At 42.6% G+C, this 26811-nt stretch overlaps 3 protein-coding genes across 6 annotated transcripts; 2 read left to right on the top strand and 1 right to left on the bottom strand.

Moving 5' to 3' along the window:
• The first annotated feature begins 1192 nt into the window (after positions 1–1192).
• Positions 1193–12465, top strand: bub1 (BUB1 mitotic checkpoint serine/threonine kinase). 3 transcript variants are annotated; one of them, XM_067482774.1, is made up of 24 exons: positions 1193–1374; positions 1519–1578; positions 2080–2221; positions 2324–2520; positions 2679–2719; positions 2836–2915; positions 3010–3053; positions 3737–3921; positions 4036–4154; positions 4684–5144; positions 5674–5714; positions 5796–5915; positions 6079–6177; positions 6440–6500; positions 6720–6804; positions 7650–7827; positions 7968–8034; positions 8283–9085; positions 9521–9621; positions 9891–10052; positions 10148–10305; positions 10903–11080; positions 11187–11293; positions 12083–12465. In XM_067482774.1, exons 1-24 carry the CDS (start codon positions 1352–1354, stop codon positions 12279–12281), a joined length of 3711 nt encoding a protein of 1236 aa, XP_067338875.1. In that variant the 5' UTR covers positions 1193–1351; the 3' UTR covers positions 12282–12465. The 3 variants fall into 3 exon arrangements, with proteins under 3 accessions (XP_067338875.1, XP_067338874.1, XP_067338876.1); XM_067482773.1 differs by having other exon boundaries at positions 4681–5144; XM_067482775.1 differs by lacking the exons at positions 1193–1374; positions 1519–1578 and having other exon boundaries at positions 2083–2221; positions 2359–2520; positions 4681–5144.
• Positions 12466–14138: 1673 nt separating this feature from the next.
• LOC137102988 (lactoylglutathione lyase-like) lies at positions 14139–17839 on the top strand. 2 transcript variants are annotated; one of them, XM_067482956.1, is made up of 6 exons: positions 14139–14297; positions 14963–15045; positions 15268–15408; positions 15537–15604; positions 15759–15797; positions 16053–17839. In XM_067482956.1, exons 1-6 carry the CDS (start codon positions 14220–14222, stop codon positions 16142–16144), a joined length of 501 nt encoding a protein of 166 aa, XP_067339057.1. In that variant the 5' UTR covers positions 14139–14219; the 3' UTR covers positions 16145–17839. The 2 variants fall into 2 exon arrangements, with proteins under 2 accessions (XP_067339057.1, XP_067339056.1); XM_067482955.1 differs by having other exon boundaries at positions 15759–15848.
• A 2921-nt stretch (positions 17840–20760) lies between these two features.
• hey2 (hes-related family bHLH transcription factor with YRPW motif 2) lies at positions 20761–26455 on the bottom strand. The gene is made up of 5 exons (XM_067482915.1): positions 26003–26455; positions 24658–24736; positions 24488–24571; positions 24153–24234; positions 20761–23312 (listed from the first exon to the last, which is right to left on the bottom strand). The coding sequence occupies exons 1-5, from the start codon at positions 26086–26088 to the stop codon at positions 22675–22677; spliced, it is 969 nt and encodes a 322-aa protein (XP_067339016.1). The 5' UTR covers positions 26089–26455; the 3' UTR covers positions 20761–22674.
• Between the last annotated feature and the right edge of the window lie 356 nt (positions 26456–26811).

Raw genomic sequence — 26811 nt, 5'->3', positions numbered from 1 at the left:
GACGAGAGCCTGTTGCTGCATTTTGCAAATTTCGCTGTCAATAAGAAGCATTTCTAGGAGAGCACGTTAGAAATATATCGCCTATTACGCTGTTTCTTTACACTCGAGAAATCCATTTTACACGACAACAGAGTTTTTAGTTAACGCTGTTTATTTTTATTATTATTTTATTTTAGCGGTCGCGACTTTTATTTTGAAATCCTAACCCGTTAAACCTCTAAATACGGATATGTTTTGTTTTGAACCTGCTTCTTTTGGTTCTAGGTTGTGTAGTGCATGTACATAAATGCCATTAAACTTCCCATTTTCTTCCCTGTAACAACACATCTCTCTACATCTAGCTGAAAAATGCCTCCAGATGACATCACTTGGAGGAACCTTCAGTTCAGATTATGTCACCTTGTTGATTGACATATGGAGTTTGTAATCATGGTCAACCTCCTTTTCCAGAGCTCCCCCGGATGACATCATCTAATCTCCTAATGAAGGAAATCTTTTCCAGGTGATGTCATCTGGAGGAGTTTTTCAGCTAGAAGCAGAGAAATATTTAATACAGAGAAGTTACAGGGAAGGTTAAAAGCATTAAGGTACTTTTATACCTAAACTAAGCCAATGAGAGCAAGTATAAAATTGGTGAAGTTGCCCTTTAAAGCTGAAGCGATAGAAGCAGGTCATAGATTGGGGATCAGTCAAAATGAATCTTAAATCAAAAGGAAAAGGTAACTGATTATGTGGAAGAAACCATTTACACAGGAAAAATGCAATAGTCCATTCTCAGAGTTACATTTTATTTCATGCCAGCAATCAAAGAAAGAAAAATGAATACTCGCTTCTCCTGACTCTTTTACTGTAACTGAAATCCATCCCATTCCTACTCATCTATCAGTGGGCTAACTCTCGGTAAACCGAGGGTCCCTTGGCATTGACCAATTACTAGAAAACAAACCCAGCCAGTACAACCCAAAAAACTAAAGAACTGACTAAAAACCATATTAAATAAAGGTAATATAATTTAAATAGTTATATTAACCATTGTAATAAATATCTCCCACAGTGTACTTGGTCACAATTTGCCAATTAATATGTATTTGAAACGTTTTTTTAATCCAGGAATGTGCGTAATGGACGTAAAGGGGCGTGGTCTCTCAAGTCGGCCACGTTCCTATTGGTTGAGCGCGAAATTTCAAATCTAGTATGAACAGCAGCTGCTCGGTCAGAGACAAACGTAACGAGTAAAGTTATCTAACGGAGTTTTTTTTTTTTTTAAACAAAGATAATCAACCACGTATTAACGCTGGATGTTAATGGATTGATTGCGACATTAAAAGGTCATTTTAACCAAAAAAGCGAAATGGATATCGCCACGTATTTACAGTAAGTTATAGGAAAACATTGAAGTTACGTTTCCTGCTAACGTTAGCTGTTAGCTTACAGCTAGCATGAACACAACGCTGTATAATAATGTAATTATAGCATTCATGATCGCTTCTTTAATTTTCACTACATTCATTCTTTTAGGTGTTTTGAAAGCAATTTGAGTTCATACACAGGAGAAGACCCACTGGATGCGTGGGACAAGTGAGTAAATTGTTACGATTGCTTATTTTTTTTCAAGCAATAACTTTAGGTTTCAGACTAAACTTCCAGCACATGAAGATGGAGAAATAGTTCATTTACCACTGAAACAAGTAATTATGAACAATTATGTATACTACAAGAAAATAATATTCATAACCACAACATGCATTACGGTAATGAACAAAGTAAAGACCTCGTCTATCGTGTGTATATTAGAAGATTATTATAATCCACACATTACTATTTAAAAAAACCTTTTTCAATTGCAGTTGTTCAATAGTTAGTGTGTTATTCTATGTTGTAGTTTCTATTAATGCCATTTCCTTGTTTTCTTGATTAAAATAGACATTATAAACAGGGCTTCTTGTACAGGCAAATCATCACATTGTTTTAATTTTACAGAATCTCCTCTGGTGCTCAGACAGTAATTCTCTGTTTGTGCAACTTATTTTTTCATTTTGCTTGACTGTTAGCTGACAGTGTTTATGTGTGTTTTCGTAGGTTTGTGGAGTATCTGCAACAAACTTTGCCTGCAGGTGGCAGTGATGGGATGTCAGTGGTATTTGACAGACTGGTAGAGAAATTTTTGAATGTTGACCAATATTCAAATGACATCAGATATGTTAACTACTGTATCAAATGTGTAAGTGTCACACGTAACATTACATTATAATGGTGCAACATTCATACAGATAGAGTTGGTTAAATCTCACACAAATATTTCTCCATTTTAACTTTCTTATAGGCGAGTTATTATTCTGACCCTATTGCGCTGTATAGTTACATCTACAGTAAAGGCGTAGGCAGCAGGACTGCTGCTCTTTATGTGGCCTGGGCACAACAGTTTGAGCACAGAGGCATGAATGAACAGGCGGAAGCTGTGTACCAAAAAGCAATGGAGAACCAAGCCCAGCCTGCCGACACTGTTCTCCATGAGTACAGGTAACAACAAACAGGAATGGAGCAGAATGTCTGCTTACAGTAAATACTCCAATCTGCCTGTTTATCATCTGGCTCTTTGAGGACAATACACTTTACAAGAATATGTTACTAAACATGCACAGCAATTAATTCAATATGCTCATAAAACTTCTCTGCAGGCAGTTCCAAACACGAACCGGAAGCCAGTCATCAGTATCAGGTAAGAATGCGTTGACTGGATTATATATTTGGTAAAATATTATTTTCTTTAAGGCTTTGTGAATATTGTCAGATTCTTTTTCGTTTTTTTAATTTGTATTTGCCTATATTTTACAGCAGGAGGTCGAAACCCTTTGCAGGACTCGCAATTAACGAATCAGATGTCGTCCCACAAAGAGCCAGTGGCTCAGGTGAAGGTGTGTCTATATATAATACATTTTTCATAAAATAATGTTTAGTGATTTTTCTCTGCTTTTGAGATGAACTAATACTCTGTACTCTCTGCTACAGGTCTCTGTGGATTGTCTCTCCAAACCGCATAAAACCACCATCTTGTAAGTTTTATTCTTTATTTTAATTATACCCCCACTCACCCAGGTTTGTATTCTTGTAGAAATGTTCAGTTCAAGTTAAAATATACCTTGCAGACCATGTAGTTTACACAGGTTTATTGAAATTAAAAATATATCCTCCTTCAATGCATCTATGATGAGGCTGGATAAATAGCAGGAGTCATGTCAAATATATTACAATAATTCTTATAAAACATTTAGAAGACGCTTTTATCCAAAGGTCAAGGAGGAAACATCAAAGCAAAGTCCTATCAGAAAAGTGTTTTACGTTTCACAAGATGCAAGTGCGAGAAAGAGCAGAAAGGAAGTTTTTAGTGCATAGGATAACGTGAAAAGCACCTCTGTCAACCACGCTTGTTATATTTTATCCTTTTAATTATGTATTATGTAAAAAAAATTATGTATAGGCTGTTAGTTTAATACCGGTTACTGATTAATACACAAAGTATTTCTTTGCAGTACATATTTCAGATTCCTAATGCCCAGTATAGTGGTACCAAGGAGCACTATGTGTCCCCTGTTCACTGCTGGTGAAGTAGGACATACTTAGGCTAAAAGAATCAGAATGATGAGCTCAGAAAGTTCAAAAAGCCCCAGTAACTGAACTCTTTCCTCGGTGAAGGAAAAATGCTCAAAAGCGCCATGTGGTATAATGTCCTCCACAGAGTGTCCCGCTCTGAGACGTCCGGGATGATTTCGTCCAATCAAGGCTCCTGCGTTCAGACCGTGTCCGAGTACATGAAGGATGAACTGGTTTGTGAAGAATCTGAATTGTGCTTTGAGGAGGTCCGAGCGGAGAAGTACTTCCGTGAGCTCCGGGAGAAACAGGAAAAGGAGCTCAGAGAGAAAAGTAAGTGGTTTGTAAATTCGGATGCAGGGGAAATGTAACATATCAACTCCAATTATGTGTATTATGTGGGGAGGTATTAACTTTTTATAACATTGGTTTTATTTTTGTTTAAAGAGGGGAAGACGCTGAGGGAGCAAGAGGAGGGAATCCTGAGCATTAAATCACTGTTGGAGAAAGTTACCCAGGACCTGGAAGCATGTGGCACTTTAACCAGCCAGTCTTCATCACAGAGAGTAAGACAGAAGTACACGGAGTAGCGTGGCACACATGTCACCGCACGCACTTTTAGCTAAAGCCGTTTAGTCGAGTAACAAATGAGTCATATTTGTTCGTCCATCTTTGTGGCGAGCTCCAGAATCAGCATGTGAACAGCACACAGACAGTGTAAACTAAATAAAATGAAGGCTGGAGGTTCCTGCTAAGAACAGAGTAACATGTGGCCTGTTAGTTCATGGTGACAAACACTGGAAAATACTAATGCTAAGGAGAAACGCTGCATGCGTGTAAACATGCTCTGGTGAGCAACAAGAGTCATGAAAGCAATCGAGCTTGCAAAGTTACGGGTTAGAACTGCTTTAATTTCTCTGATTTAATTGGCTGATTTGTGCTATGAAGTCAATAAAGAGGAGTCCTCCATCTTCATCAGTTACCCTAGTTACTGATGAAGTTACACGTGTAGTATAGTAAGTTTTTGTAAACTGTGCAACAATTGTGAAAACTGCCTCATTTGCATGAAATCTCTGCTTTTTTTCTTGGTAGCAGCTGCCTGTGGTAGAGCCAGCTGCCGGTCTGAACCCTAATCCTACCCAGCAGACCTTTGGGCATCCTCGACCCTCAAACCGCCTGAGCAGCAGGCGCTCTCTCGGCCTGAGATTATGCATGGAGCCGACCTTCATCCAAGAGTCCGCTGCTGTGTCCGACCCTCCTCAGCACCAGAAAAGCACCAGGCCAACTGACGCACATCCCCTGAGCTCACACGTGTCCCAACATCCCTCAGGCCTGGCTGACAGGAGCATTCATTTACCAAAATCAACACTAACTTTGTTGTGCACCGATCAATTCACGGAGGTGCAGCCTGGAAGCTTCAACCAGATCAACCAGTCGCTCCACAGACCTGCCTGCATTCCCGGTGGAAAAATGGACATTCCAGAACACCAGGATGCTCAACATCAGCCCAACACTTTGGAGAAGTGTCGAACCCAGGAGCACAACACTACTGATCAGTGAGTATCTGAGACACTGTCGAGCCTGTAAGAAAACAGACTTGTTTCATGGCCTGGGCAACTTTTACTGATGTATTGCTGAAGAAATATACAACTATTGCTTTTAAACAACGTGATGATCAGTCACATCTGGGCAATGCCCGTCCAAATCAGCAGCAGCACTGTTTAAAGATAATACCTAAAAAAATACTTCATTGACAACTACGTGTAGACTATTCAAAGAACCGTAGATATTGTTTCAGTGGAGACACATAACTTTTTTTTCCCTCTGCAGCCCCTTTAATTTACATCCATTTTATTGGACTGGATTGGACTTTCTTTTTTTTTTTTTTTTTTTTATTAACTGTCCCTTTAAATAATAAAGCTGTTCCACCACCGACATCATTGCACTTGTTGTTCTGACCGTGGGTGTATGAAGAAAAAGCTGCATGTATTAAAAAGGTTTTTGTAAAAGGTCTTCTTGTCTGTCGACCATCTGTATGTCCAGACCGCTTCTCCAATAGATTCAGCTCATTCTTTTTTTCTTCAGAAATGTCATTCATCTGCCAGAACCTGAGGGGAACCTTGATGGTAAGTACCCAAGATGTTCACAGCTGTCTCTTGTGTAGCTTCTTGTGAATGTTTTCAAATGAAGGTCTCTGTCTGTCTCAGTGTCACAGGGAGCCACAGCTAACCTGTCCCACGTCACTCCTAACAATTCACTGGGCTTCGTCCAGGCCACGCCATCACGGGTGTTGCCTTCACCCACTGTCAACACACGAGAAGCTCTGGGTGAGTACAACCACTCATTATGTCTGTGTGGGTTTTTTAACGATGGAGGAACGAGGAATAACGATGTTGTCTTTAGTCACGTTTTTTACAGGTGTCAGTGTCTCAACAACACCAGTTCTGTTGCACCTTCAGTTTCCTTTTTGCTTTTTTTTTTATTCTACAGGTGTCATCATGGACATGTTCCAGGCGCCGACTCTCCTAGAAGACTCATTCAGCAGCACATCAGTGCTCCACACTGCTGAGACGTGGCTACCAAGAAATGGTAAAAATACATGTGAATGAATAAGGAGACAAAGCGTTTAAAGAACTGACCTGTACACAGCAGAAACACGTCTTTTAAAAGTTCTTTATTAGGGCGAGAATACCGTTACCTGGCAAAACAGTTCATTTGTTTTCAGCCTTCGGCAGAAGAGAAATGACGTGAATTGCATTTTTGTTGTGCTCGTCACATTTGGGTCGGATGCAGTTTCCGACCAACAGACCTTTCTTTTAATGATTTTAAGTCGGCACCTTCTCATTCACAGAGCCTCCAACAACGACACCGTTCACCATCTTCCAGGACGACACTGACAAAGAAAATGGCAGGTACAGTGAATACTGGACAGAAAAATGATGGCTTCCTTGTTGTGTCAGGTCCAGTTTAACTTTCACTAAATGACTCAAGTTGTGTCCATGTGCGACATACTAATAAATAATATAATAATAAATAATAACTGACTTTTCCTATGGTAAAATGTCATAAATAATTGTCAACATTTCCGTGAATAATGTCGATGGTTTGTTTCTCTCTTGCATTCTGTTAAGTGCTGCTGCTCCTTCTCGTTTTGAGAAGTCTAAACCAATCAGAGCTCTGGCTGAACTCCCGGTGTCTAAACAAGACAAACCTAATGTGAGTACTGGCAAAAACTGTGGCGGTCATAAACTCATCACATCATAATAACAGGTCCAAGTTTGCATTTGTACCATTATGATGTAATCATAGACATCCAATGTGCAACCTGGGATGTACAGAGATGAAGGTTTTTGTTTTTTTTGTCCTGAGGGTGGAGATGTGCAAAACTTAGACTCATAGTGACGTATTAGAAAGATTTAATAATAAGTAGGAGAATATTTTTCCTTGGTACCAAGTAATGTTAGAAAGTTAAAGCCTAATTTATGAATCATTCTTCAAATGTATAAAACATTACAGCAGCTAAACATCAACCATGAAGATATTTTACATGAATGTCACACTGAGCGTTACTATGCTGAGCAAATATGCTAATAATTATCCCTTCATCCATTATCTGTGAGCGTGTATATTATTTAGGGTCTTGTGCGGCTGGAGTCACTGGGTGAGAAGCCGGTTTCACCCTTGACAGGTGTCCAGTCTGTTTCAGGGCAAACACAGAGACATTGTAATAACTCGCAGGAGTTCGGAACATTTATTAGCAACATATGAGACTAAACCTGTCCATCAGAAACCCCTGAGATGTTTCAAGGCTTCAGTCCCAGTCGAGAGCAGCTGCTGTTAGTTTTACAAGTCGCCAGGCGTCAGCGTGCGTTTTGTTTAAAGCCCCCGAGCTTTTCACCCAGTATAGATTATAGTAAGGATTGTTGTCTTCTTATCAACATCTTGCGACATACTAACAACACCGTGTTGGTTTCCTTGTAATTACAGATGTTAGTATTTGGTTAATGTGTCGTTTTCTGTGCCGTCCATGTTGTTGATGCCCGTTTGTGTTTCCTGATCAGGAGACTCCTCTACACATGATCCCAGACGAGAGCACCATGTGGGGAGCTCGCTACAACTCCCTCAACTCTCTGGCTGCTTGTCCCAACAGCACCTCAGACTTTGCCATGTTGGCCCAGTTTGTCTCCACCCCGTTCACACACAAAACGCCTTCCAGCGGCAACTTCTTCCCTGACCAAGGTAACTGAACCAACACGCACTCACCTGCCTGCAGTTTGTGTATTTTAGTGAGACATGATGTGAGGAATTCAGCCAAACTATTCATCGTGGTTGTCTGAAAGCAATACATTTAAAACCAAAGTGTATTTTCTTTTCTGCAGAGAACAACTATGATGGTGGAGACGCTGACGATGATGCTTTTATCAGACGCCAGCCCAAAAAACTCAGGTAATGTCAAGTTATTGAGGTTATTCGCTGACTATGGATTTGAAATGGCTTTGAATTGTAACAATCCCATTTATTATGGATTATCATTGTTTTGTAGTAGTGTTCTGCACAGTGCACTGTCAGACCTTCCTGACTTAGTGATCTCAGAGGTTTAAAAGCAGTAATTAAAAGTAAGAAATGCATATAAATATTGAATTATAAGTCTAATTATTGGGGTTTTTTTTCTGTCCACACACACACACTTTCAGCCCCATCATGGAGCAGAGTCCGTCTGATGATAAGCTCTTAGTCAGTCAGCTTGCTCTGTCTTCGGCCAAACAAGGCACCATCGTCGGTGAAGGTCTCGCCTTAGCCCAGCATTGCCTCACCACCTCCTCCATCACCATGGTCCAGCCTCCTCCTCCCGCTATCCTCTCCTTCAGAGACCAGACCCTTTGTCTGACTTCTGCCTCCAGGACCACAGGACCAGATTTTGAGGTGTACACAAGCCCAGAGCAGCCTTACAAACAAGGCTCTCTTGTCTCACAGCAGCCTGGGAGTTCACTCAGACCCAGAAGTGAACCTTTTCATATCATGGAAGATAAAAGTGAAAGCCAAGAACACATCCAGAAACCAGCCTGTGATGTTCCCATGAGCCCAGACTGCTCCGTCAAACCGGATTGGCTGGCCATCACAAGCCCTGAAGTCACAGTCGAGCCAGACCTGGATGCCTTCCTGTGTCCCCATGGACCCAGGACCATGGACGTTCCCATGAGTCCAGAGCAGCCACAGCTCTGTGCTGACATGGCCATGAGCCTGGTGCAGCCACCACAGGATGAACCCATGTTGAGTCCAGACAAAGGGCTGAGGTCCAGCACGGACATCTCCATGAGCACAACTCCACCCAGGGCAGCCAGGACGGGAGCCGTCCAGCTGGTCCCCGATCCCTGGGATAGCGAACTGATCTCTGATCTGCTGTCCACCCTCACGGTGCCTGTCACCTCTCACCCCCGCTGCATCACCTGGCAGTGCAACGTACCCAACATCGCCCCAAAGATGACGCTCAGCATGGGTAAGGAGAGGTTCATCTAATTGTCTTAACAGAAATGTTTGACGCTTTAGCAAGTTTTTTATTTATTCGTGAATATGGGTCTTCGTGTTGTGGTGCATGATGCACAAAGTTTTAAGTGAACCTCACCATAACAAATGTTTTAAGGAAGGTCAGGATATTGGCCTGGCTTAGCATTGAGACTGCAGGCAGTAAGAAGCAGCTAGTCTCGATCTGTCCAGTGCTCAAAATACATTTTCCAACATCTGTAAATCTTATTAAACAGAGATGCTATTTACAGTAATTTGATGTTGTCCTTTGGTCAGTAAGCACAGCCAGGAAGTTACAATGTCCGAGTTTTGAGTTGAAGTCCAAACGTACCACTCGTATTTAAACACTAAAGTGCTGAGCTGAAGTGAATTAACATGTGTTAAAATGAAGATGTGTGTCTTCTGACAGGAAGAGCATCTTTGCGAGTCGACTGCATTCTTGGTCAGGGGGCTTTTGCCACAGTCTACCAGGCCACTGACCCCACAACTTCAGAGAAGGTGATTTTGAAGGTAAGGAACTGCTGCAAAAAGCCTCCAGAAAACTCCTGCTCTTAAACAGTATTGTTCTGTGGCTAAGCGGGTGGAGACTCTAAACCTCAGATAGGTTTGTCCTGGTGTGTGCAGTCCAGCTGCATATCTGCTTCCCCATCTGAGTGTGTGAATGGGGGAATATGAAGCAGTGTGAATGTGACTTCCACATTATTGTTTTTGGAGCAAATTTCTGCTGATGCAGTTCAATCTTTTCCATCTAATCTATCTAATCGTTTTAACATGAACAGGTTCAGAAGCCGGCAAATCCCTGGGAGTTTTACATCAACACTCAGCTGGACGCTCGGCTGCAGCCCGACGTCCGTCACCTGTACAGCAGCACCCGCTCAGCTCACCTCTTCACTGACGGAAGCGTGCTGCTTGGTGAGCTGCACAACTACGGCACCCTGCTGGTATGTTCACGTCCTTCCTTTACTCTGATGGATTCCTACATGTTTCATCGTAGCATGAAATTCATGTTCCTCTGAAACTGTGACTTCACTCTCAGAACGCGGTGAACATCTATAAAACTCTGGCTGATAAGGTGATGCCTCAGCCTCTGGTCATGTACTTCACCGTCTGTATCCTGCACATGGTGGAGCAGCTGCACAGTATCCACATCATCCACGCTGACATCAAGCCTGACAACTTCCTGTTGGGAGAGAGGTAATGAAGACATATACACATGCTTCTTCGCCTTTTGTGCGTGTGTGTGTTTGTGTAACAAGACTTTAAATCTGTTTCATGGTCAGCAGCTACAAAAATAATTTACAGAACTTTTATAATGCGGAAGCAGTTTTGTTAGACCATATTCAGTCACTTATTTGGAAACAAGGATGATGGAAATAGACAAGACAAGAAATACATAGAATACAATAAGTAACACTAAGCTTTATGAACAATGTGAAGACAGACTCATTTTTGCACAAATCCTTAATTTTACAATTTGTTCAGTTCTACTGTTTGAATATCAAAGCGGAGCCGTTAGCTTAGCAATGCATTTGATGTTTTTCAATAAAATGCTGAAAGCTGATCATTCACAGAAACAATCAACACATTGCTACAAGAGATTTTCCCGTTATGTCCCTGAAAGTTTTAATGAAATGACCTCGGAAGAAAAAATATGATCCATGATGAGCATCTACTTAAAGAGCCATATAGTCCGTGAGCATGTACCGAACTCATTATCACATGTGGTTAAGTACAGAAGCAACAAGCGTGTCACTAAAACACACAATCATCATCATCACTATTGTGTTTCAGGTTCATGGACAACAAGTGTTTTGACTCTGAGAGCGTGGACCACGGCCTCGTCCTCATTGACCTTGGACAGAGCATAGATATGGAGCTTTTCCCAGAAGGCACTGCTTTCACAGCCAGGTGTTTGACATCAGGCTTCCAGTGTACGGAGATGCTCAGTGGGAAACCTTGGAACTATCAGGTGAGGACACCTGGAAAAGTATTTGTTGTTGCTTTAGAGATTAAAGCAGCTATAAATAAAATTGACTGTGTTTGGTCCCTTGTCTCTTTTCCGTGTGTGTTTTCAGACGGACTACTTTGGAATAGCCGGGACCGTCCACTGCATGCTGTTTGGAACCTACATGCAAGTCACTGATGAAGGTGGCGTCTGGAAGACAAATGCTGTGTTCAGACGGTACGTGCTGGATTGATACAACAACAGTATTAAGATCACTGCAGAAATGTTTGAAAGTTCGAACAGAAAGTTGAACATATTTGTCCAACAGAGGGCACTGAAGTCTTTTCACAAGAAAATGTTCTGTAGTACTTAATGTTCTCTGTTCTATATAATGTGTTTATGTCAAACAGAATGTTGTGCAACTTAATTTGCATCACTCTCAAAATTGAAGAAATTCTCCATTAAAACAATCAGTTAAATTGATTCAGTTGTTGTTAAGGTTTTTCTTTTTTTTGTTGTTATTTTTCCCATCACCTGAGTTTTGATATATCAAGAGACGACTTTAGTTTTTGGACAGCACATTACAGTCCACTCTCTCTTTTTTCTTTTTTCTTTGCCTGAGTGCAAACAGGTGTATTAACCAGACAAGACCAGTTATAGATCAGAAATCTTTGCCTCGCTCTTCGGGTATCGGTTTAGTAATATTCACAAATATTCACTAGAAGCAAAAGTGTAAATTAATCTGCTGTTGGAAATAGTCCCCAACAAATGCAGGGATTCCCCACTTTTTTCCTCTTTATTTTTAATTATTTTTCTCAATTTTGTAATGTTGCAGCCTCATATATCATTTTTGAAATGTCTAAATTAAGGAAAAACTGAAATATCACATTGATTAATGAGGGAAAAATTGTAGTATCAGTCTGCAACATAACAAAATAGAAAAAAGTGAAGCGGGTCTGAAAACGTTCTTGGTGCCCTATATGTGAGAGGAAGTCCACATTTTGAACCTGAGTCTCTGTCCTGCAGAAACCCCCACAGCGACTTGTGGCTGGACTTCTTCCACACGCTGCTCAACGTGCCGGACAGCAGCTCCCTGCCGAGTCTGCGGAGCCTCCGCTCCAGACTCACGTCCGTCCTGCAGCAGAACTACAGCAGCAAACTGTCCACGCTGAAGAGCCGCCTGGTGGTCCTGCTGCTGGAGAGTCGCAAGGCAGCTCGGAGATGATGAGACAGACCGTCTCCTGTCCTTCCACCTGTCTGTCCACCGCTTTTTGTTCTTTTCCTTCTAAAAGCAAAGACCTGCTCTCTCCTTTTTTAAAGTGCGTCACACTGATGTACAGAAACCTGTTTGGTGAAGAGGATTTGGTCTAAACGAAATTTGTACATATTAAAATATGCTTTTAAATTCCGTACTTTGTTCTTTTGTTTCTTAAAGAATAAAGTGTTGAAGTGTAGTAGATCGCCTCCCTTCTTAACCTTCTTTCACACAGGAGTTGGTGGATTTATTTGTTGCACAGATTAATTCATGTTTCGTTTTTATTTGAAGACTTAATTTGGCAGCAAGTATTTCAGGTGTTTATGGCCAGCAACGCATTCAAAAGCATAAAGTGCTTTTTTTTTTAAAAAATTTCCTCATTATTTAACGTTTAGTTTTTTGGCAGTTTTACTAAAAAGGAAGCTGTGCTCAAGGTTCTCCACGTCTTTCGTCACATTCATCAGTAGTTTAGTTTATTGCCGATGTATTCGACCAGATGCCAGAGAATAATGTAATACGAGAATCGTCCCGCAGTGGTTTTATTCCCATCACCCTTCAACTGTAATATCCCGGTGGTGGATATTCTGCACCGTCAAACTTTAGAGCCTGTGGACACACAGCACAACTCGTTTCATGCAAACAAAAAGTGTCTAAACTGTGTGTGTGTGTGGTACTATGTGTTTTGCAGTCCAGGTGTAACTGCTAGAATCCAGGTGAGTTGAGCTTTTTCTGCATGTATGTTTCCAGACGCTTCCAGTTATCGATATTCTCAGTCTGGTTAAAGTTTACTGCAACGACCAACTCATCCTCAAATATACATATGACAAATGAATGTCAAAGCAGGTAGTTTTTATTTTGTTTTTCGTTATCTTTTAAGACTGTGACCAACTTCTATTTTAACTCCTGTTGCCAACCTGTAACTGTCTGTGGCTGAAGGTCACACACACACTGCACAGATCATCTTCGTCCACCCTCCGTGTGTGTAAAGACGTAACGATGATGTGACGTTTGGAGCAGCTCAGAATGGACAGAGTGGAGCCTCACGTCCTCCTCCACCTGGTGCACGTCTCATCACTGCTGCACCTGTTTCTTTTGTAACAGCGGAGGTTACCTGAAGGCAGCAGGAGCTGCGCTGTGGCCCCTCCCTGAACAAACTGAAATCGTGGTGTGTTCAGCGTCTGTCAGAAATTTCTAAAGCACAAGACATATGTAGAAAGTGTATAGTTAACGTTAACAAGCATTTTTCAAACCAATGCCTGGAACGATTATTGTTGATTATCAGGACTCTGTTTTCTTTAAATAAGCCCCATGTTATACCAAAAATATAATATATAAATATATCAGTGCATGTACAAAGAGTGCTGGTATTAGCAGTGGCAGGAAAAACACTTTTCTCTGTTTTCTCTGTTTCTGAATTTTCTCTGCTTGTCTGCAAATTAAAGCCCTGGTGATGTTTTCAGCTGCCTTCGTCTGACCGATGTCCAAAGCGCATAGGAATCAGTTCACCATCCCAAAGAAATTTAAAAAGGAAAGGAAAGAAAATTCAACCAAGTATAATTTTTCTCCAAAATGCAACTTAATAAGTGTTTGTCAAAATTACTAATTAGTAAAAAAACTACAATAGCTCAATAAAATCTTTTGAAAAACAAACTGCAAATACAAAAAAAAAACTTAATGTCTCACAAATGAAATGTTGTTTCCTGTTATCTTATATTTTAAGCGTGAAATGATCCTGCAGTTTATTTTTCTTTTCTGCATTAAAAACATAATCTTTTTGTTGGCTTCTGTGCTGATGTGTAATTTCACATCTTTGAAGCGCAGTTTTAAAAGCCGCACTTGAATGCAGCACATAAGCAGAGGAGTGGACGGAGACACCTCGAGACGCGCGTCTGTGTTCATTGACTTTGAATGAGAGCCATGGAAGACAGGGGACTGTCGGATGAGGCCGTGTCTGCTGCCTGTAAAGAAGGAGAAGCCATCACCAAGGTGACACTTTACTTAGACATGAAACCAGGTTCATTATTAATAGATTTAATTTATTGTCTGTGTTTTAGTTCCTGGCTCTGGCTGTAATCCAGTCTGACCTGTTTGACCTGACTCTTTACATACTCTGACTTTTAACCCTGGATGTTTGTTGAGTTGGAAAAACCTGCACTCGGCTCCTTTTCTGCTCCAGTTTGAAGAGATTTATAGTCTTTCGAGTGAAATGTAAATGTAAACTCAGCTATGACGTGAAGCTCATTTAAAGGCCCAGTTCATGAATTCTCCACCTCGGAGGTTTGTGTTTCTACCCCAACGTGACAGAGTTGGATTTAGTTTGACTAAATATGGAATAATTGAATGACACTGTAAAGACACTTTAATTAAAACATTGCTCTCACTCATCACCACAGCAGCTTAAAATAATGACGGTAATTTGCACTTAAAACCAGGGATTGTGCAGGCAGCAAACGCCACATGGCAAAGAAAAACCTTAAACCTTTAGCTCAGTTCCAAAGTCCAAATGCACAGGTACATGGTTTGTGGAGGACTTGGCTGATTACTGCTCTGATCTAAATGTGAAGAAACTGCAGCAGATTAACACACACTTCAGTAACATTACCAAACAGCGCTTTATAAACTGCGTAACAGTTGTCTTTCTGTCTCTGCAGGACTTCATGATGCAGCAGACCATGCTGAGGGTCAAAGATCCAGCTCGATCTCTGGACTTCTACACTCGAATCCTGGGCTTGACGTGAGTCCTCATCAAATATTCCCGGATCAGTTTGACTCAGTTAAACCCACGTTTCTCTCTTCAGTCTGCTGCTTTAAGCTTTCACGTTTCTTATGTGAAACTCAAAAGATTCAGTTTTATAATTTAAAAACTTCAGACCTCAGTGAAACTGCTTCCTGCTGAAGGAGCGTTTGTGCAGAAATCTCAGATGCTGATATAAGAAAACTGCTCTGCTGTCTCCAGGCTGTTGCAGAAAATCGACTACCCTTCGATGCATTTCACCAACTACTTCCTGGGCTACGAGGACAAGGGCGACATCCCGGGTGATGTCAGGGAGAGGACGGCGTGGACCTTCTCTCGCAGAGGCACCATAGAGCTCACACAGTGCGTCCTGCCCTGTAAAGCCCAGTTATCACACAGTGTTGGACACATGTCTTTGACTTTCTCTCACAGGAATCTGTGACTTGACTGACAGTGAGTGTGTTTTAATGACTTTTGTTTCTCTGTGTCAGTAACTGGGGTTCAGAGGTGGACGATAGCCTGTGGTATCACCACGGAAACGACAAGCCTCTAGGATTCGGTGAGAAGTTCAGATTTCGCCGGTTATATTTGACTTTTACCTGATATATTGTCGCTGCTGTATCTGCTGTAGGGAACTGGTTGTAGTTTTGATAATTCAGCTCACGCTGTGTGTGTGTGTGTGTGTGTGTGTGTGTGTGTGTGTGTTGTTGCAGGACACATTGGCATCGCTGTCCCCGACATTACTGCAGCCTGTAAGTTATTTGAAAAGCAAGGAGTGAAGTTCCTCAAGAAACCAAGTTCAGGTGAGACCAACACAATCACGTCAGTGACTCCGGCAACTGGGAGCCACTGATGTGATTGGAGAAGGTTGTGTAGCAGGTTGCACACATAGACGTTCGGGATTCATCCTTTTAGCAGCTGAGACAAACAGTGTCCTGCTGTGGGTGGTTTTCAGGTCAAACGCCTGCAGCGATGAGCTGACGTCCTCACCTGTTTCCTCCTCACAGGTTTAAAGGATCGAGCCTTCATTCAGGATCCAGACGGCTACTACATAGAGGTTTTAAGTCCGGCCAACATGGTGGCAGCGATGTCTCCATAAACTAATCGGGACACAACAAACAGGACTTTTCTGTCTCTGCCTGCGTCAACTAAATCCAGCTCCTGTCGGACATGTTGCTGCTCAGTGACTCATCTTGATCAGTGCACAGCTCATTTTTTCCACCGACAGGAAACAGAAAGTTGCTGCCAGACACAAACCCTCCACCTCTGCTTCCTTCATGCTTCAGTGCACACGGGTCCGTCCGCTGTCACCGTGTCCTCGTGGCTGACCTCTAATAAAATGCTTCCTGTTGCTGTTCCTGTTGTAGTTTTCTGTCAAACCCTCAGAAACAGTCCAAGTGAAGCACAGAGGCACCGACTTCCAACAAGTATTTAACGGGAAAGCGATAGAAGCAGAATACAGACAGAGCTTTCTGCATTATTTATCTGAGGTGTTGTCTGTTCGGACAGCACAGAGGACACTGTGTGTGTGTGTGTGTGTGTGTGTGTACGCAGTAAAAATCCACTGATAAAATACTCATAATTACCTATACAATACTAATATAACTGGGCGTTTGGTCATTTTCAGTCTATTTGTGCTAATTAAACATTCAGATTTTGAGGGGTTTTTTTGCCTTTTCATGTTCAGTGTCCTTCATGTTAAGTGTATTTTTGGAGGTTTTCCGTGTCTATGTCTCCTCATTAAAACCATTTTTAGATCATTTTTCATTAACTGATGTCCCAAACAAGAAGTATCAACAGTAACTTAAGAGGCTTTGGACCATTTGGACCAATCCACCCATGTCCCAGGTTAAGGTGGATGTATTCTTAAAAGGAACCAAACTGAAAGATCTAATGTCAACAAAGTATAACTGTCAGATAAATGCATTACAGTAATACTGGATGGTTTACTGGTAGATCATTGGGTTGGGATAGAGAAGTTCACAGGTTCAAATCCCATGTACATAAGTATTCACAGCCTTTACTTGATACTTTGTTGAAGCCTGGTTTCCTCCAGACGTGACACTTGGCATCCAGGCCAAAGAGTGCTGGAGCTCTTTCAGTCTGAGCATCGTGGTGCCGGTCATGTCCCTGACTAAGACCCTCCTCTCTTTTTAAATCGCTCAATTTGGCCGACCCACTCTAGGAAAAGTCCGGATGGTTCCACACTTCTTCCAATTACGGATGGTAGCGGCCACTGTGCTCATTGGGACCTTCAATGCTGCAGACATTTTTCTGTACCGTTCCTCAGATCTGTGCCTCGATACAATGCTGTCTCGGAGGTCTACAGATAATTTCCTGAACTTCATGTCTTGGTTTGTGCTCTGCATGCTCTGTTAACTGTGGGACCTCATGTAGACAGGTGTGTGCTTTTCCAAATTATGTCCAATCAACTGAATTTTCCACAGGTGGACTCTAATGTAGTTGTAGAAACATCTCAAGGACTCATGTGCATGTGATTTTTTTTTTCAATTTTTATTTTTAATCAATTTGTAAGTTTCAAACATCTACAGATGCATCGATTCAAAGCCTGTGAGACCTGTTTGTCCTCGTGCACTGTACAGTGGTCCGATCTAGTCCCACGTGCCAGGGAAACATTTAAAGCTCAGTTCCTGTCACTTTGGTTCCTCGTCTCTCTGATTCTGTCATTGCTGCATTAAGCCTTAAAATAACTGGTCCACATGTGCACTGGTGGACTTTCTTGAACCAATAAATACAGCAGCAGTCTGAGCCTTCCTGGTATGAACGTATACAATTTGTGTGATGTCATTCAGAATCCTGATACCTGACAACCACTAGTCACTGACAAACTGACATGTTGACGATAACTTCTCGTAACCATGGTAACTGCACAACAAGATGGTGCCACTTCCTTAAAATGGTTAAATGTTAAATAAAAATTGACAAATGATTAAAACAATCCCACAGAGACAAAGATGGACTAAAAATGACAGTACAGTGGACTTTGTGCCCAAACGCCTTTTTGTCAAAGTTTGCATGGAAACAAAATATATGACGCAGGTTTACGTGATTATTTAATACGTTGTGTCGAAGTAGGAAATGAAAACAAACCTAGAAAGTAGTTTAAGCAGGAGAACATGACGGCTCACACTTTAACACCAAACCTTTAACACTAAAATGAAATGACAGTTGTGAGCAACAGTTCGACTGTGAAGAGTTTTGTCCTACACTACAATGAATGAGGACACTGAGACACAGCACCTTTTTATTCTTTAGTGACCTTTTTTTATTTCAAACCGCAGCCTCCATTGGAGCCACACACACCCCTCCATACAGGGGGACAACCTGAAACTTTGGTCCCTTTTTTAGCTTTTTGCTTACACTCAGTCCTTTACTCTTCCACCATGTAGCGGCTGGACATCAGCAGGTGGTGGACACTGTACAAGGGGGCAGGACTTATCGGAAGAACCACCGTCTGGCAGCCAGGACACCGACACCAACCGCAGCAACTAAGCCAAAACACACACCTTTGACAATGTTGCTCGATAACCAGACTGATGGACTTTCTGACGTCCTCTCATCCTCCTCAGATGTGTCCACTTGTTGTTTAACATTAACAATCAATGACTCTTCTGTGGACTTTGGTTCAGCTGGTTTGTCTTTATCCACTGACAGAGTCTCAGTCTTTGGCAACAGTGGTTTGTTGCTGCTTTGGTGTCTCGCCTCGTCTCCCTGTCCTCTCTCCTGTCCGACAGCTGCTGTCTCCTCTTTCGACTGGGTTTCTGTCTCCACCAGTTGGTTTTCAGGTTTTCCTACCTGGTTTTCCACCTTCGTCCAGTCTTCAAATGTCACCCCAACGATCCAACGCAGCTGTTCAAACTTTTCAGCCCTGTCTCTTTCATATTTTACCTGATCCTTGAGCAACTTAAGCTTTGATCGGAGGTGGTTATCTGGATCTTGTTCACAGCGATTTCCTGCTGAGCAAATCCACATGCAGTCCCACTGGTTCTCGGCAGCTTCCTGTCTGACCTTCCGCGTGAAAACCTCCACCTCTTCTTCTGCCTGCTTTTCAACCTCTGCCACATTGTCCATGATCTCTCCCGCACACTCGTCCAGTGTGTCCAACAGGTCCTCATCGTCCTGTGTGAACCTGATCTTGCACTCAGTTGTGTGCAGTTCGGGTGTGACGTCAGGGCCACATTTGCAGGAGCTTTTTCGCTGCTTCATCGTGTTGCTCACGTTTTTATATTCATGCATTAGGCCTTGATATTGGCGTTTATACTTTTCTGTCTCCAGTCTTTCACCTTCTAAGACTTTATCCAGCGTCTCCAGTGTCGACAGGAGGTCACTCACTGTCTTTTGTGTCTCTGTGTCACTGGACTTCCTCTGTTTAAAGCTATATCTCCAACAACTGGACCCGGTCTTCTCGGCCAACAGGTTTTGCTCCTGTGGTGACGGGTCAAACCTGTGTTGAATGGGCCTGATTGTCTCACCTATGCTGCGGTACAACCAGGGTATGAACATTTGACAGACGGTCACGTTGTCTCCATAGAGATTTTGAAACAGTTTCTTCTTTTGCCTTTCACACTGAATGAGGATGTCGAGCAGCTTTCTGTGTGTTTGGAGGTGATGAATCGTTTCTTTGGCCCTCTGTGCCTCCAGGTTTTCCACCTGAGCCAACAGCTCGTCCCTCCGTGCCAAGCGGTTTCTCATCTCTGCCAGCAGATGTCGCTTCTCAGGTGAAACATTCGGGCTGCACTCACCTGTGAACTGACCGGATGAACCGCTGGGGTCCAGGGATCGTTCCTTCAAACCTTCTTCAAAGTTTCTGTTGGCGCTCACATATTGATCCTCAAGCTTTTCAGTCTGTCCTCTTGCAAATTCAAGCAGGCTCTCAACAAACTCCATAATTGCTTCGAGTAAAGAATTATTTTGGTCCTGCAGGTTCATTGCTTTGGATGAATTCCTACCTTCACTGGGATAAATTCACAAACTGTTGGAAAACGGAGCATAAACCAAAGCCACTTTTCACACTAGTCAGTCCTTTGATGAACATGTGACGTCATCGTAGAAAGTGGCTTTCATCTTGTCTGATGTCATACCGCTGCAGGTTTTTCCATTAAACAGAGGGCCGACGCTGATTCACCATCTTAATAACAGAACTTTCATAAAAGGCTCATGATTTATCAGCTGACATCATCTAATGTGGCCTCACTTAGAGTCAGGACACTTTGAGTGAGTACTTTGCACCACTGCTCAAGGCAGTGAAAGATTTATAGAAAGAAAACCAAATAAATCCTCTTTGAGGCAGCAACAAATTTAAACACTTCCTTTAACTTCTTCCTGTTTCTTAACAAGTTTGTCATTTCCAGAAGTGGCAGACTAAACGTGACCTGAAGCCACTTTTTGTGTAACTACACGTGTATGACTGAAGCAGTCATAGGCTCAAAATGAGGAAGTAGCCCTTTAATCATGGCTCTGTTACTGCACAAGCCCACGAACCCCAAAGGTCAGAGGTCACATGGGCCACAGCTTTCAAACTTCATGTTCATCGTTCTTGTTTGTCATTGAGTTATGAACAAGAACTGGAATTTAATCAAAAGAGGTGCGCGAACAGACAAAAACAATGACTCAAAACATCCAAGATCTTCTGTGTCCAGGGCCCCAGTTTCCACATAATCCGCAGGGAAAAGATAAATTACCACCACAGCACACTTCACCACAGCAGCATCTTTATTTGTACTAAGGCACACGGAGAATTCAGAGACATGTAGCAGAAAAACGTGGAGCTAAAACCCCAACAGGCCCCAACACTGTTGGACTGTTCATCTACACAGAGAAACACTTCTTTTCAGGTATTAGTCTCTTTAAAAACTAAAAAATCAGGAATGAGGACATCAGAGGGACAGCTCATGTTAGATGTGTTGGAGATAAAGTCAGAGAGGCCAGATTGAGGTGGTTTGGACATGTTCAGAGGAGAAACTGTGAATATACCAGTAAGAAGATGCTGAGGTTGGAGCTGCCAGGCAGGAGGTCTAGAGGAAGATCAAAGAGGAGATTTATGGATGTAGTGAGAGAGGACATGAAGTTAGTTGGTTTGAGAGAAGAGGATGCAGAGGACAGGGTTAGATGGAGGCACAGGATTTGCTGTGGAGACATCTGAAAGGGAACAGCTGAAAGGGGGAGAAGAAGAAGTCTCTTAAAAAACTGGTTTTAAAAACTTCAGCTCCCCACATTGTCCCTGTGCATCTGAGGAATAAATTTGGAATTTCAACCATAACTCTGTGGATAACACGGTGAACTTTGACCCAGGGTCTGTCCACCACCATCACCAATAAACGGAATTCAGCACCAAGCGTCACCGTTTTCATAATTGCGAACAGAAACTGGTGCTGCTGGTCCGGAGTTGGACCTGCTAAGATCTATTATCACAGCACAAAAGCACTAAAGTGAAAACCCTCAAATCATTTTTTTTAGATTAAAAAAAAGTGGATCAATGAGTGTCTGTTGTCAGATTCCACTCATTTGTGCCCATAACAACCTTTAATTTGAAATAAAGCCCCCATCACCAAGGTGTAAGCGCACAGCTAACACAGCTTCAGCTCTCAGAAGGTGCATGCTGGGAAGTTGATAACATTTTAGATCACAGCCAGCAACTTACAGGGTAAGTACAGCAAACAGCACCTATCTGCTGTTAATTCAATTTAACTTTATTTATATGTAGCGCCAATTCACAACAGTTCTCACGGCACTTTGTACTTAAGTACAGTACAACTGAGGGCTGTAATTTAAAGTGGAGCCTCTTACCCTGCTTATCTGTATCACACCTATCATGTAATATTTAATAAGTACCCCCTTGTTATTCCTCAGTTTGCTTACTGTTATCAATTAACAACACTGCTTCACCCATCGGTGCTGTGGAGGTGCAACTACATGTACAAAAGTACGAAGTAAGTTCACCGTACTTACCCTGGCTTTTAGCTGAAGTAGGACACATAATCTCTACTTAAAGATCTGGGAAGGAGCTAGATACATTTACCCAAGTACTGTGTTTATCTACAGTTTCAGCCGGAGGAAGAACTTTTATGTTTGCTTTCACTCCACTACATTTATTTGAATTTTCCCACATGTGGTTTGCTGCAGATGTGTTATTGTGGGAGAAGCTGCTGCTGTTCTTGTTCCACACAGAGTCTTTGTAGAAACACTGATATTTGTCCTTTTTTATTCATCACTGCAAATGTACAGTTTTTGTGTGAGAGCGTTTGTAACTGGAGCTAAATAACAAAATCGTAGTTTGATGCGCTGCTTTGTGAGATTAACACACACATAAGCTAAACAGAAAGTAAGTTATACATTTTAATAAATTGTATAAAGGCTTTTGTAATAAATTACTTTAGTCGACCTCAACGCTGATGGGAACCAAAGGATCTTGGTTCAAATGTGTTAAAGGCTTCGGTGAGTAAGACCTTCCTGTCTATTGGGCAGAAGCTTCAGAAAAACTGGACCTTTTTTGTCTAATCAACAGGTGAAAACTCATTAGTTGACGAGTTAATTTAACGAGATGTTTGTGCTAAAACCAATCAAAGTGTTTTCCAGGCTGTTGGCTGGTTGCTGAGGGTTAGTCAGTGGTTAGAAAGCCCCGACCTCGGTTCCCCACGGTCTGTAGGGTTTACTGCTGCTGCTGTGAGGAGTCTGGGACAAAGATGAGGAGGAGATGGGAGGACTGGTGGTGTTGGTGAAGGAGGAGGGAGGAATGATGGGGAAACCTCCGTGGAGTGTGATGGGAAATGAAGCCGAGAGGGAGAGGAGGGAGGTGGACAGAGGGGCGGGGGTGCAGGGGAGCAACAGAGACGAGGAAGAGGAGGAAGCAGGGGAGGAGTCTGTGTGGGAGGAAAATGAAGAGGCCACACTGTGCTGTATTAGCTCGGCCAGCCTCTGTGGGCCTCCACCTCCTCCAGCATCTACAGACACTGGAACCATGTTCAGTCCGTACAGCGAGGGGGCGGCAGCAGGGAGGGGCTGAAAAGCAGCCCAGCGGTGGGGGAGGAAAGGGTGAGGCTGCTGGTGGTGATGTGGGGAAGCAGCTGTAAGGGCAGCCGCATCACGCTGGGAGGCACAGGAGGTGAGGTGGGACAGGAGGCGGGAGCGCAGGGGGTCGCCGGAGTCCAGGCACTCCACGGCGCTCAGGTAACGGGAAACCTCTGTCAAACACTCCCTGAAACCCAGAGACAGGAAGTCCAGGGCCAGAGCATGGGCGTTAACAAAACCTGTAGACAGACAGAGACAGTCAGAGAATGTGGGTTTGATCAACGTGTCTGGATGATATAAAATTAGTATGAACAGTGTTTAGATATCTGACGAAGAAAAAAGTTTGGAAATTGACCAAAAACAGACGCAAAAAGTAAAAAAAAATAGAAGCAAACTGATGAAAAACACACTTTAAATGTTAAAAATGTTGATGGACCAGTGTCAAAAATATGGTCACAAAAATACAAGAACAGACATGAAATGACCAAAGACTAAATTGTAATTAAAGCCAAACGTCTTTAGTCTTGGGCGATTCTTTACAGAGGGTGGGGGCCAGTCTGCTGTGTGTCCAGGGCCCAATTTCTTTTTGTTTCTTGTGAACAGTTGCATCGCGTTTGTCCTTCTGGAATTTCTTTGGTTTTATTTCAGTTCCTCAGTGCAGTTTTGTGTTTTTATACCGAGCCCTTTGACTGTAGGACAAGAAACAGGAACAATCCTGCAGCATGCGACTACACAACAAAGACAACAGGAAGTAGACTGTGCCCTCGGTATCAGTGCAACTATCTGTTTTTTGTGTCTTTTGTAGAAAAGTGATGCAACTGAAAGGCAGCAGCTTCAGCTGACTCTGTCCCATTAATCTCACATCCATAAGATCTTGAACCCAAACGACGTCAGCGTAGAGCAAAAACTAGTGAATTGGACTGCTGTTCCAATACTTTTGAAAGAGTTGTGGAAATGATTGCCTGATATTGCACCTCGCGGTGCACGGTCCAAGGAGAGAGCTTCAGATTAGCAACAGTCCAAAACCCAAAGAGATTCAGTTTTCTATCACATAAGTTCGTTTCGGATTGTGTGTTTACCTTTGCTTCCTGTGGCCTGCAGCATCTTCAGATGGTCCACGGTCATTTGCAGGATTTCAGCCTTCTCCAGTTTAGCTGAACCCTGATAAAAAGAGACCAAGTGTTAGACACAATCTGAAACGTCTTCTGAAGCAGCTTTGCATCTCAGACATTGAAGAGAAAGAGAAGAAATGTGACACATGATCCAAGACAAACCAAACAACCGCCAAACCCACAATGTAGTTTTATGTGTTCTATGTAAGAATTAAAGCACAGAAAGCTTTGACAGTATCTTGCCCCTCTTTGGTCGACAGCTACTGACTGAAAGTCCTGTGGAAACAATCGTGGACTCTCACCTGCTTCTCAAAAGCTGTGGGGACGAGTCTCCGTAGCTCCGACAGGCTGTTGTTGATCCTGTCTCTGCGCCGCTTCTCGATTATCTGACAACAAGAGAAATCGCAGTAAATCTCCAGAGTTCGAACCCTGCGACACAACACCAGAATCAGCGATGCTTTGTTAACTCTACCCCTCTGCGTTTTTTCCTCGACATCACTTGCGTGGTCGTGGTCGGTGATCCACATCTGATGAAGGAGGCCTTCGCGTGTCTGGAAAGCAAAAGCAGGATGTAATCGATCTTCGAAATGACCACATCAGCTGATTTGATGATTAAACCAGAAGAAAAGTGGAGTAAAATGTGACATCACATGACAGGTATCGATAAAAATGTTCCTGCCCTTTCTGTTCCAATTCTTTTGGAGGAGGCTCTTTACGGTTCTACTCAATCATACACTGTAAAATCTGATATCTGTCCAAACTTACATTATTTACTTAACTTTACTCAGTTCCCATCAAATTCGAGGTAACTGCAGGCCGCACAAACTTATTAGCTGATTGTTTGTGAGTAAATTTAACTTCCAGTACACTGACAACAAATGACGCAGTTACACTGTCACACCAGCAGGAGGCAGTAATCCACTAAAAACCTGCAGGTAAATATTAACAGGGTCAAAGCTCCAAGGTGCATCTCATCAACTGGGCTGGTATTTGCTCAGGATGGATGGAAGATTAATGTTTTCAAACGTTTGCAGCTGCAACTAAAATATATTTGACAGTACAGTGTGACGTATATTTTACACTATGGGAGCGAATTACAGCTAATTGACATGAGAAGAGCTGTTTGTGCAGAGAGACCTGGAAGGTTTCATTATGGTGTAGTTACTACTACTTAGTTAATAATAAGAAGTATAGTTGTAGAGCACATTCTTACATTTATTTGAGGGGGGGGTTTAACAAACCATGACTGAAGACAATGTCAAAATTTCACAGGACATGTACAAAATACTAAAATGCCTTCAAGTAAATCAATTAACTGTTCAAGTTACTACAACACAGACATGATAAGTTGCAGGAAAAGTCACAGTTAGTTGGTGCAACTTTAATCTGTGTCGTTTGGAAAATGGTCCATTGTGGGTTTAAGTCAAAGTGATGAAGAGTAAGTTTTGAAGTTCTGTGCACGTGCGTTTCTAATTGTAGCTAAATAGTTATGTATTTGAAGTACAAATACCTTCCTATTCCACTTCTTACCTCATTACCTCCCCTGTACTAGTAAAATGAACATTAACCCTTCATTCACCCTCTCACTTCCAGCGTTCGAACCCTGTCCTGCAGCTCCTGCTCCCTACACTCATCCACAAAACCACATCCTGCGCAAATGTGGCAAAGGGGGAATTTCGCACTTGTTTTTTCTTCATCAGCTAAAACTTGAAACTGAACTTTCTGGGAGTTTTCTAATAGAAACCGAGAGAAGTGGTTATGAAATGATCCGTCTTGAGAAAAATAACAAAATAAATGATAATTGGACGCAAACTCACCCTGGATGAAGTCTGTCTCTGCCCACATCTATCAGCTCCTCCGCGTCGCTGTCTGCCGAGCTGCTGTCCTCACACGGCCGCTTCATGGCGCGTGTCCCCGGGAGGACACTGAATAAACCCGATGAACGAAAATCGAACCACAGTTCAAACGTGACCAAGAGTTTGGTGATGTTCCACAAAGCTCGAAAAGCTTGTTTGATGCAGACGTTTCGGGCTTTTCCAGTTTTACCAAAGGAAGGGGCTGCGCGTCATGATGTAAACCCCCCCGATCTGCAGTCGCTCCGGTCTTCAAAGAATTTCTCCTGAGCTCCTGGAGCTCGGTTTTCCTGCGCTGCGCGTCCGGGAAACAGTCCGCGGCAGGTGGAGTGTGAGGCGACTGCAGCCTGGAGCAGTGACCGGTGCGTCCTCCTGCTCCTCCTGCTGCTGCTGGAGTGTTCCCACGGAGCCTGGGACACACACACACACACGCACAGTGGAACCGCCCACGTTTACAGATTTAAGATGGGAGATTTCTGCAGGGCTGCTCCTTCTCCCCTGATAGTCCTGGTCTGGCTCTGAATGTGTGTGTGTGTGTGTGTGTGTAAGACATAAAGTGAAGTGCACGGATGGGAATCAGGCGACTTTTAACAACAAAAAACGTTCTCATCAAAAGCAGCAGGTCTCAGATTGCAGCACACATCCAGTGAGGTATCCGCTCTAAATGAACCACTACCAATATGAATTCAGTGCTGAGAGGCCTGAGAGGTCACAGCCTCTCAAGTTACTGATCAGAGTTTAGTTTGAAAGAGCCTACACACAAACATGATCAA

This window comes from Channa argus, chromosome 17, assembly GCF_033026475.1.
Source record: "Channa argus isolate prfri chromosome 17, Channa argus male v1.0, whole genome shotgun sequence".
Classification (NCBI taxonomy): domain Eukaryota; kingdom Metazoa; phylum Chordata; class Actinopteri; order Anabantiformes; family Channidae; genus Channa; species Channa argus.
The sequence above is the reverse complement of the archived record's forward strand: the minus strand, read 5'-3'. Positions and strand labels throughout refer to the sequence as shown.

What these genes read in the sequence shown, in the direction of transcription:
- bub1 (XM_067482773.1), top strand. Translation starts at nt 1,352, where the DNA reads ATGGATATCGCCACGTATTTACA. An exon ending in GATATCGCCACGTATTTACA is followed by an intron (nt 1,375 to 1,518) that starts GTAAGTTATAGG and finishes TCATTCTTTTAG; the next exon opens with GTGTTTTGAAAGCAATTTGA. An exon ending in ACAACTACGGCACCCTGCTG is followed by an intron (nt 10,053 to 10,147) that starts GTATGTTCACGT and finishes CTTCACTCTCAG; the next exon opens with AACGCGGTGAACATCTATAA.
- LOC137102988 (XM_067482955.1), top strand. Translation starts at nt 14,220, where the DNA reads ATGAGAGCCATGGAAGACAGGGGACTGTCGGATGAGGCCGTGTCTGCT. An exon ending in AAGGAGAAGCCATCACCAAG is followed by an intron (nt 14,298 to 14,962) that starts GTGACACTTTAC and finishes CTGTCTCTGCAG; the next exon opens with GACTTCATGATGCAGCAGAC. An exon ending in GGCACCATAGAGCTCACACA is followed by an intron (nt 15,409 to 15,536) that starts GTGCGTCCTGCC and finishes TCTCTGTGTCAG; the next exon opens with TAACTGGGGTTCAGAGGTGG.
- hey2 (XM_067482915.1), bottom strand. Translation starts at nt 26,088, where the DNA reads ATGAAGCGGCCGTGTGAGGACAGCAGCTCGGCAGACAGCGACGCGGAG. An exon ending in AGAGACAGACTTCATCCAGG is followed by an intron (nt 24,737 to 26,002) that starts GTGAGTTTGCGT and finishes TTTGCTTTCCAG; the next exon opens with ACACGCGAAGGCCTCCTTCA. An exon ending in CGAGGAAAAAACGCAGAGGG is followed by an intron (nt 24,572 to 24,657) that starts GTAGAGTTAACA and finishes TCTTGTTGTCAG; the next exon opens with ATAATCGAGAAGCGGCGCAG.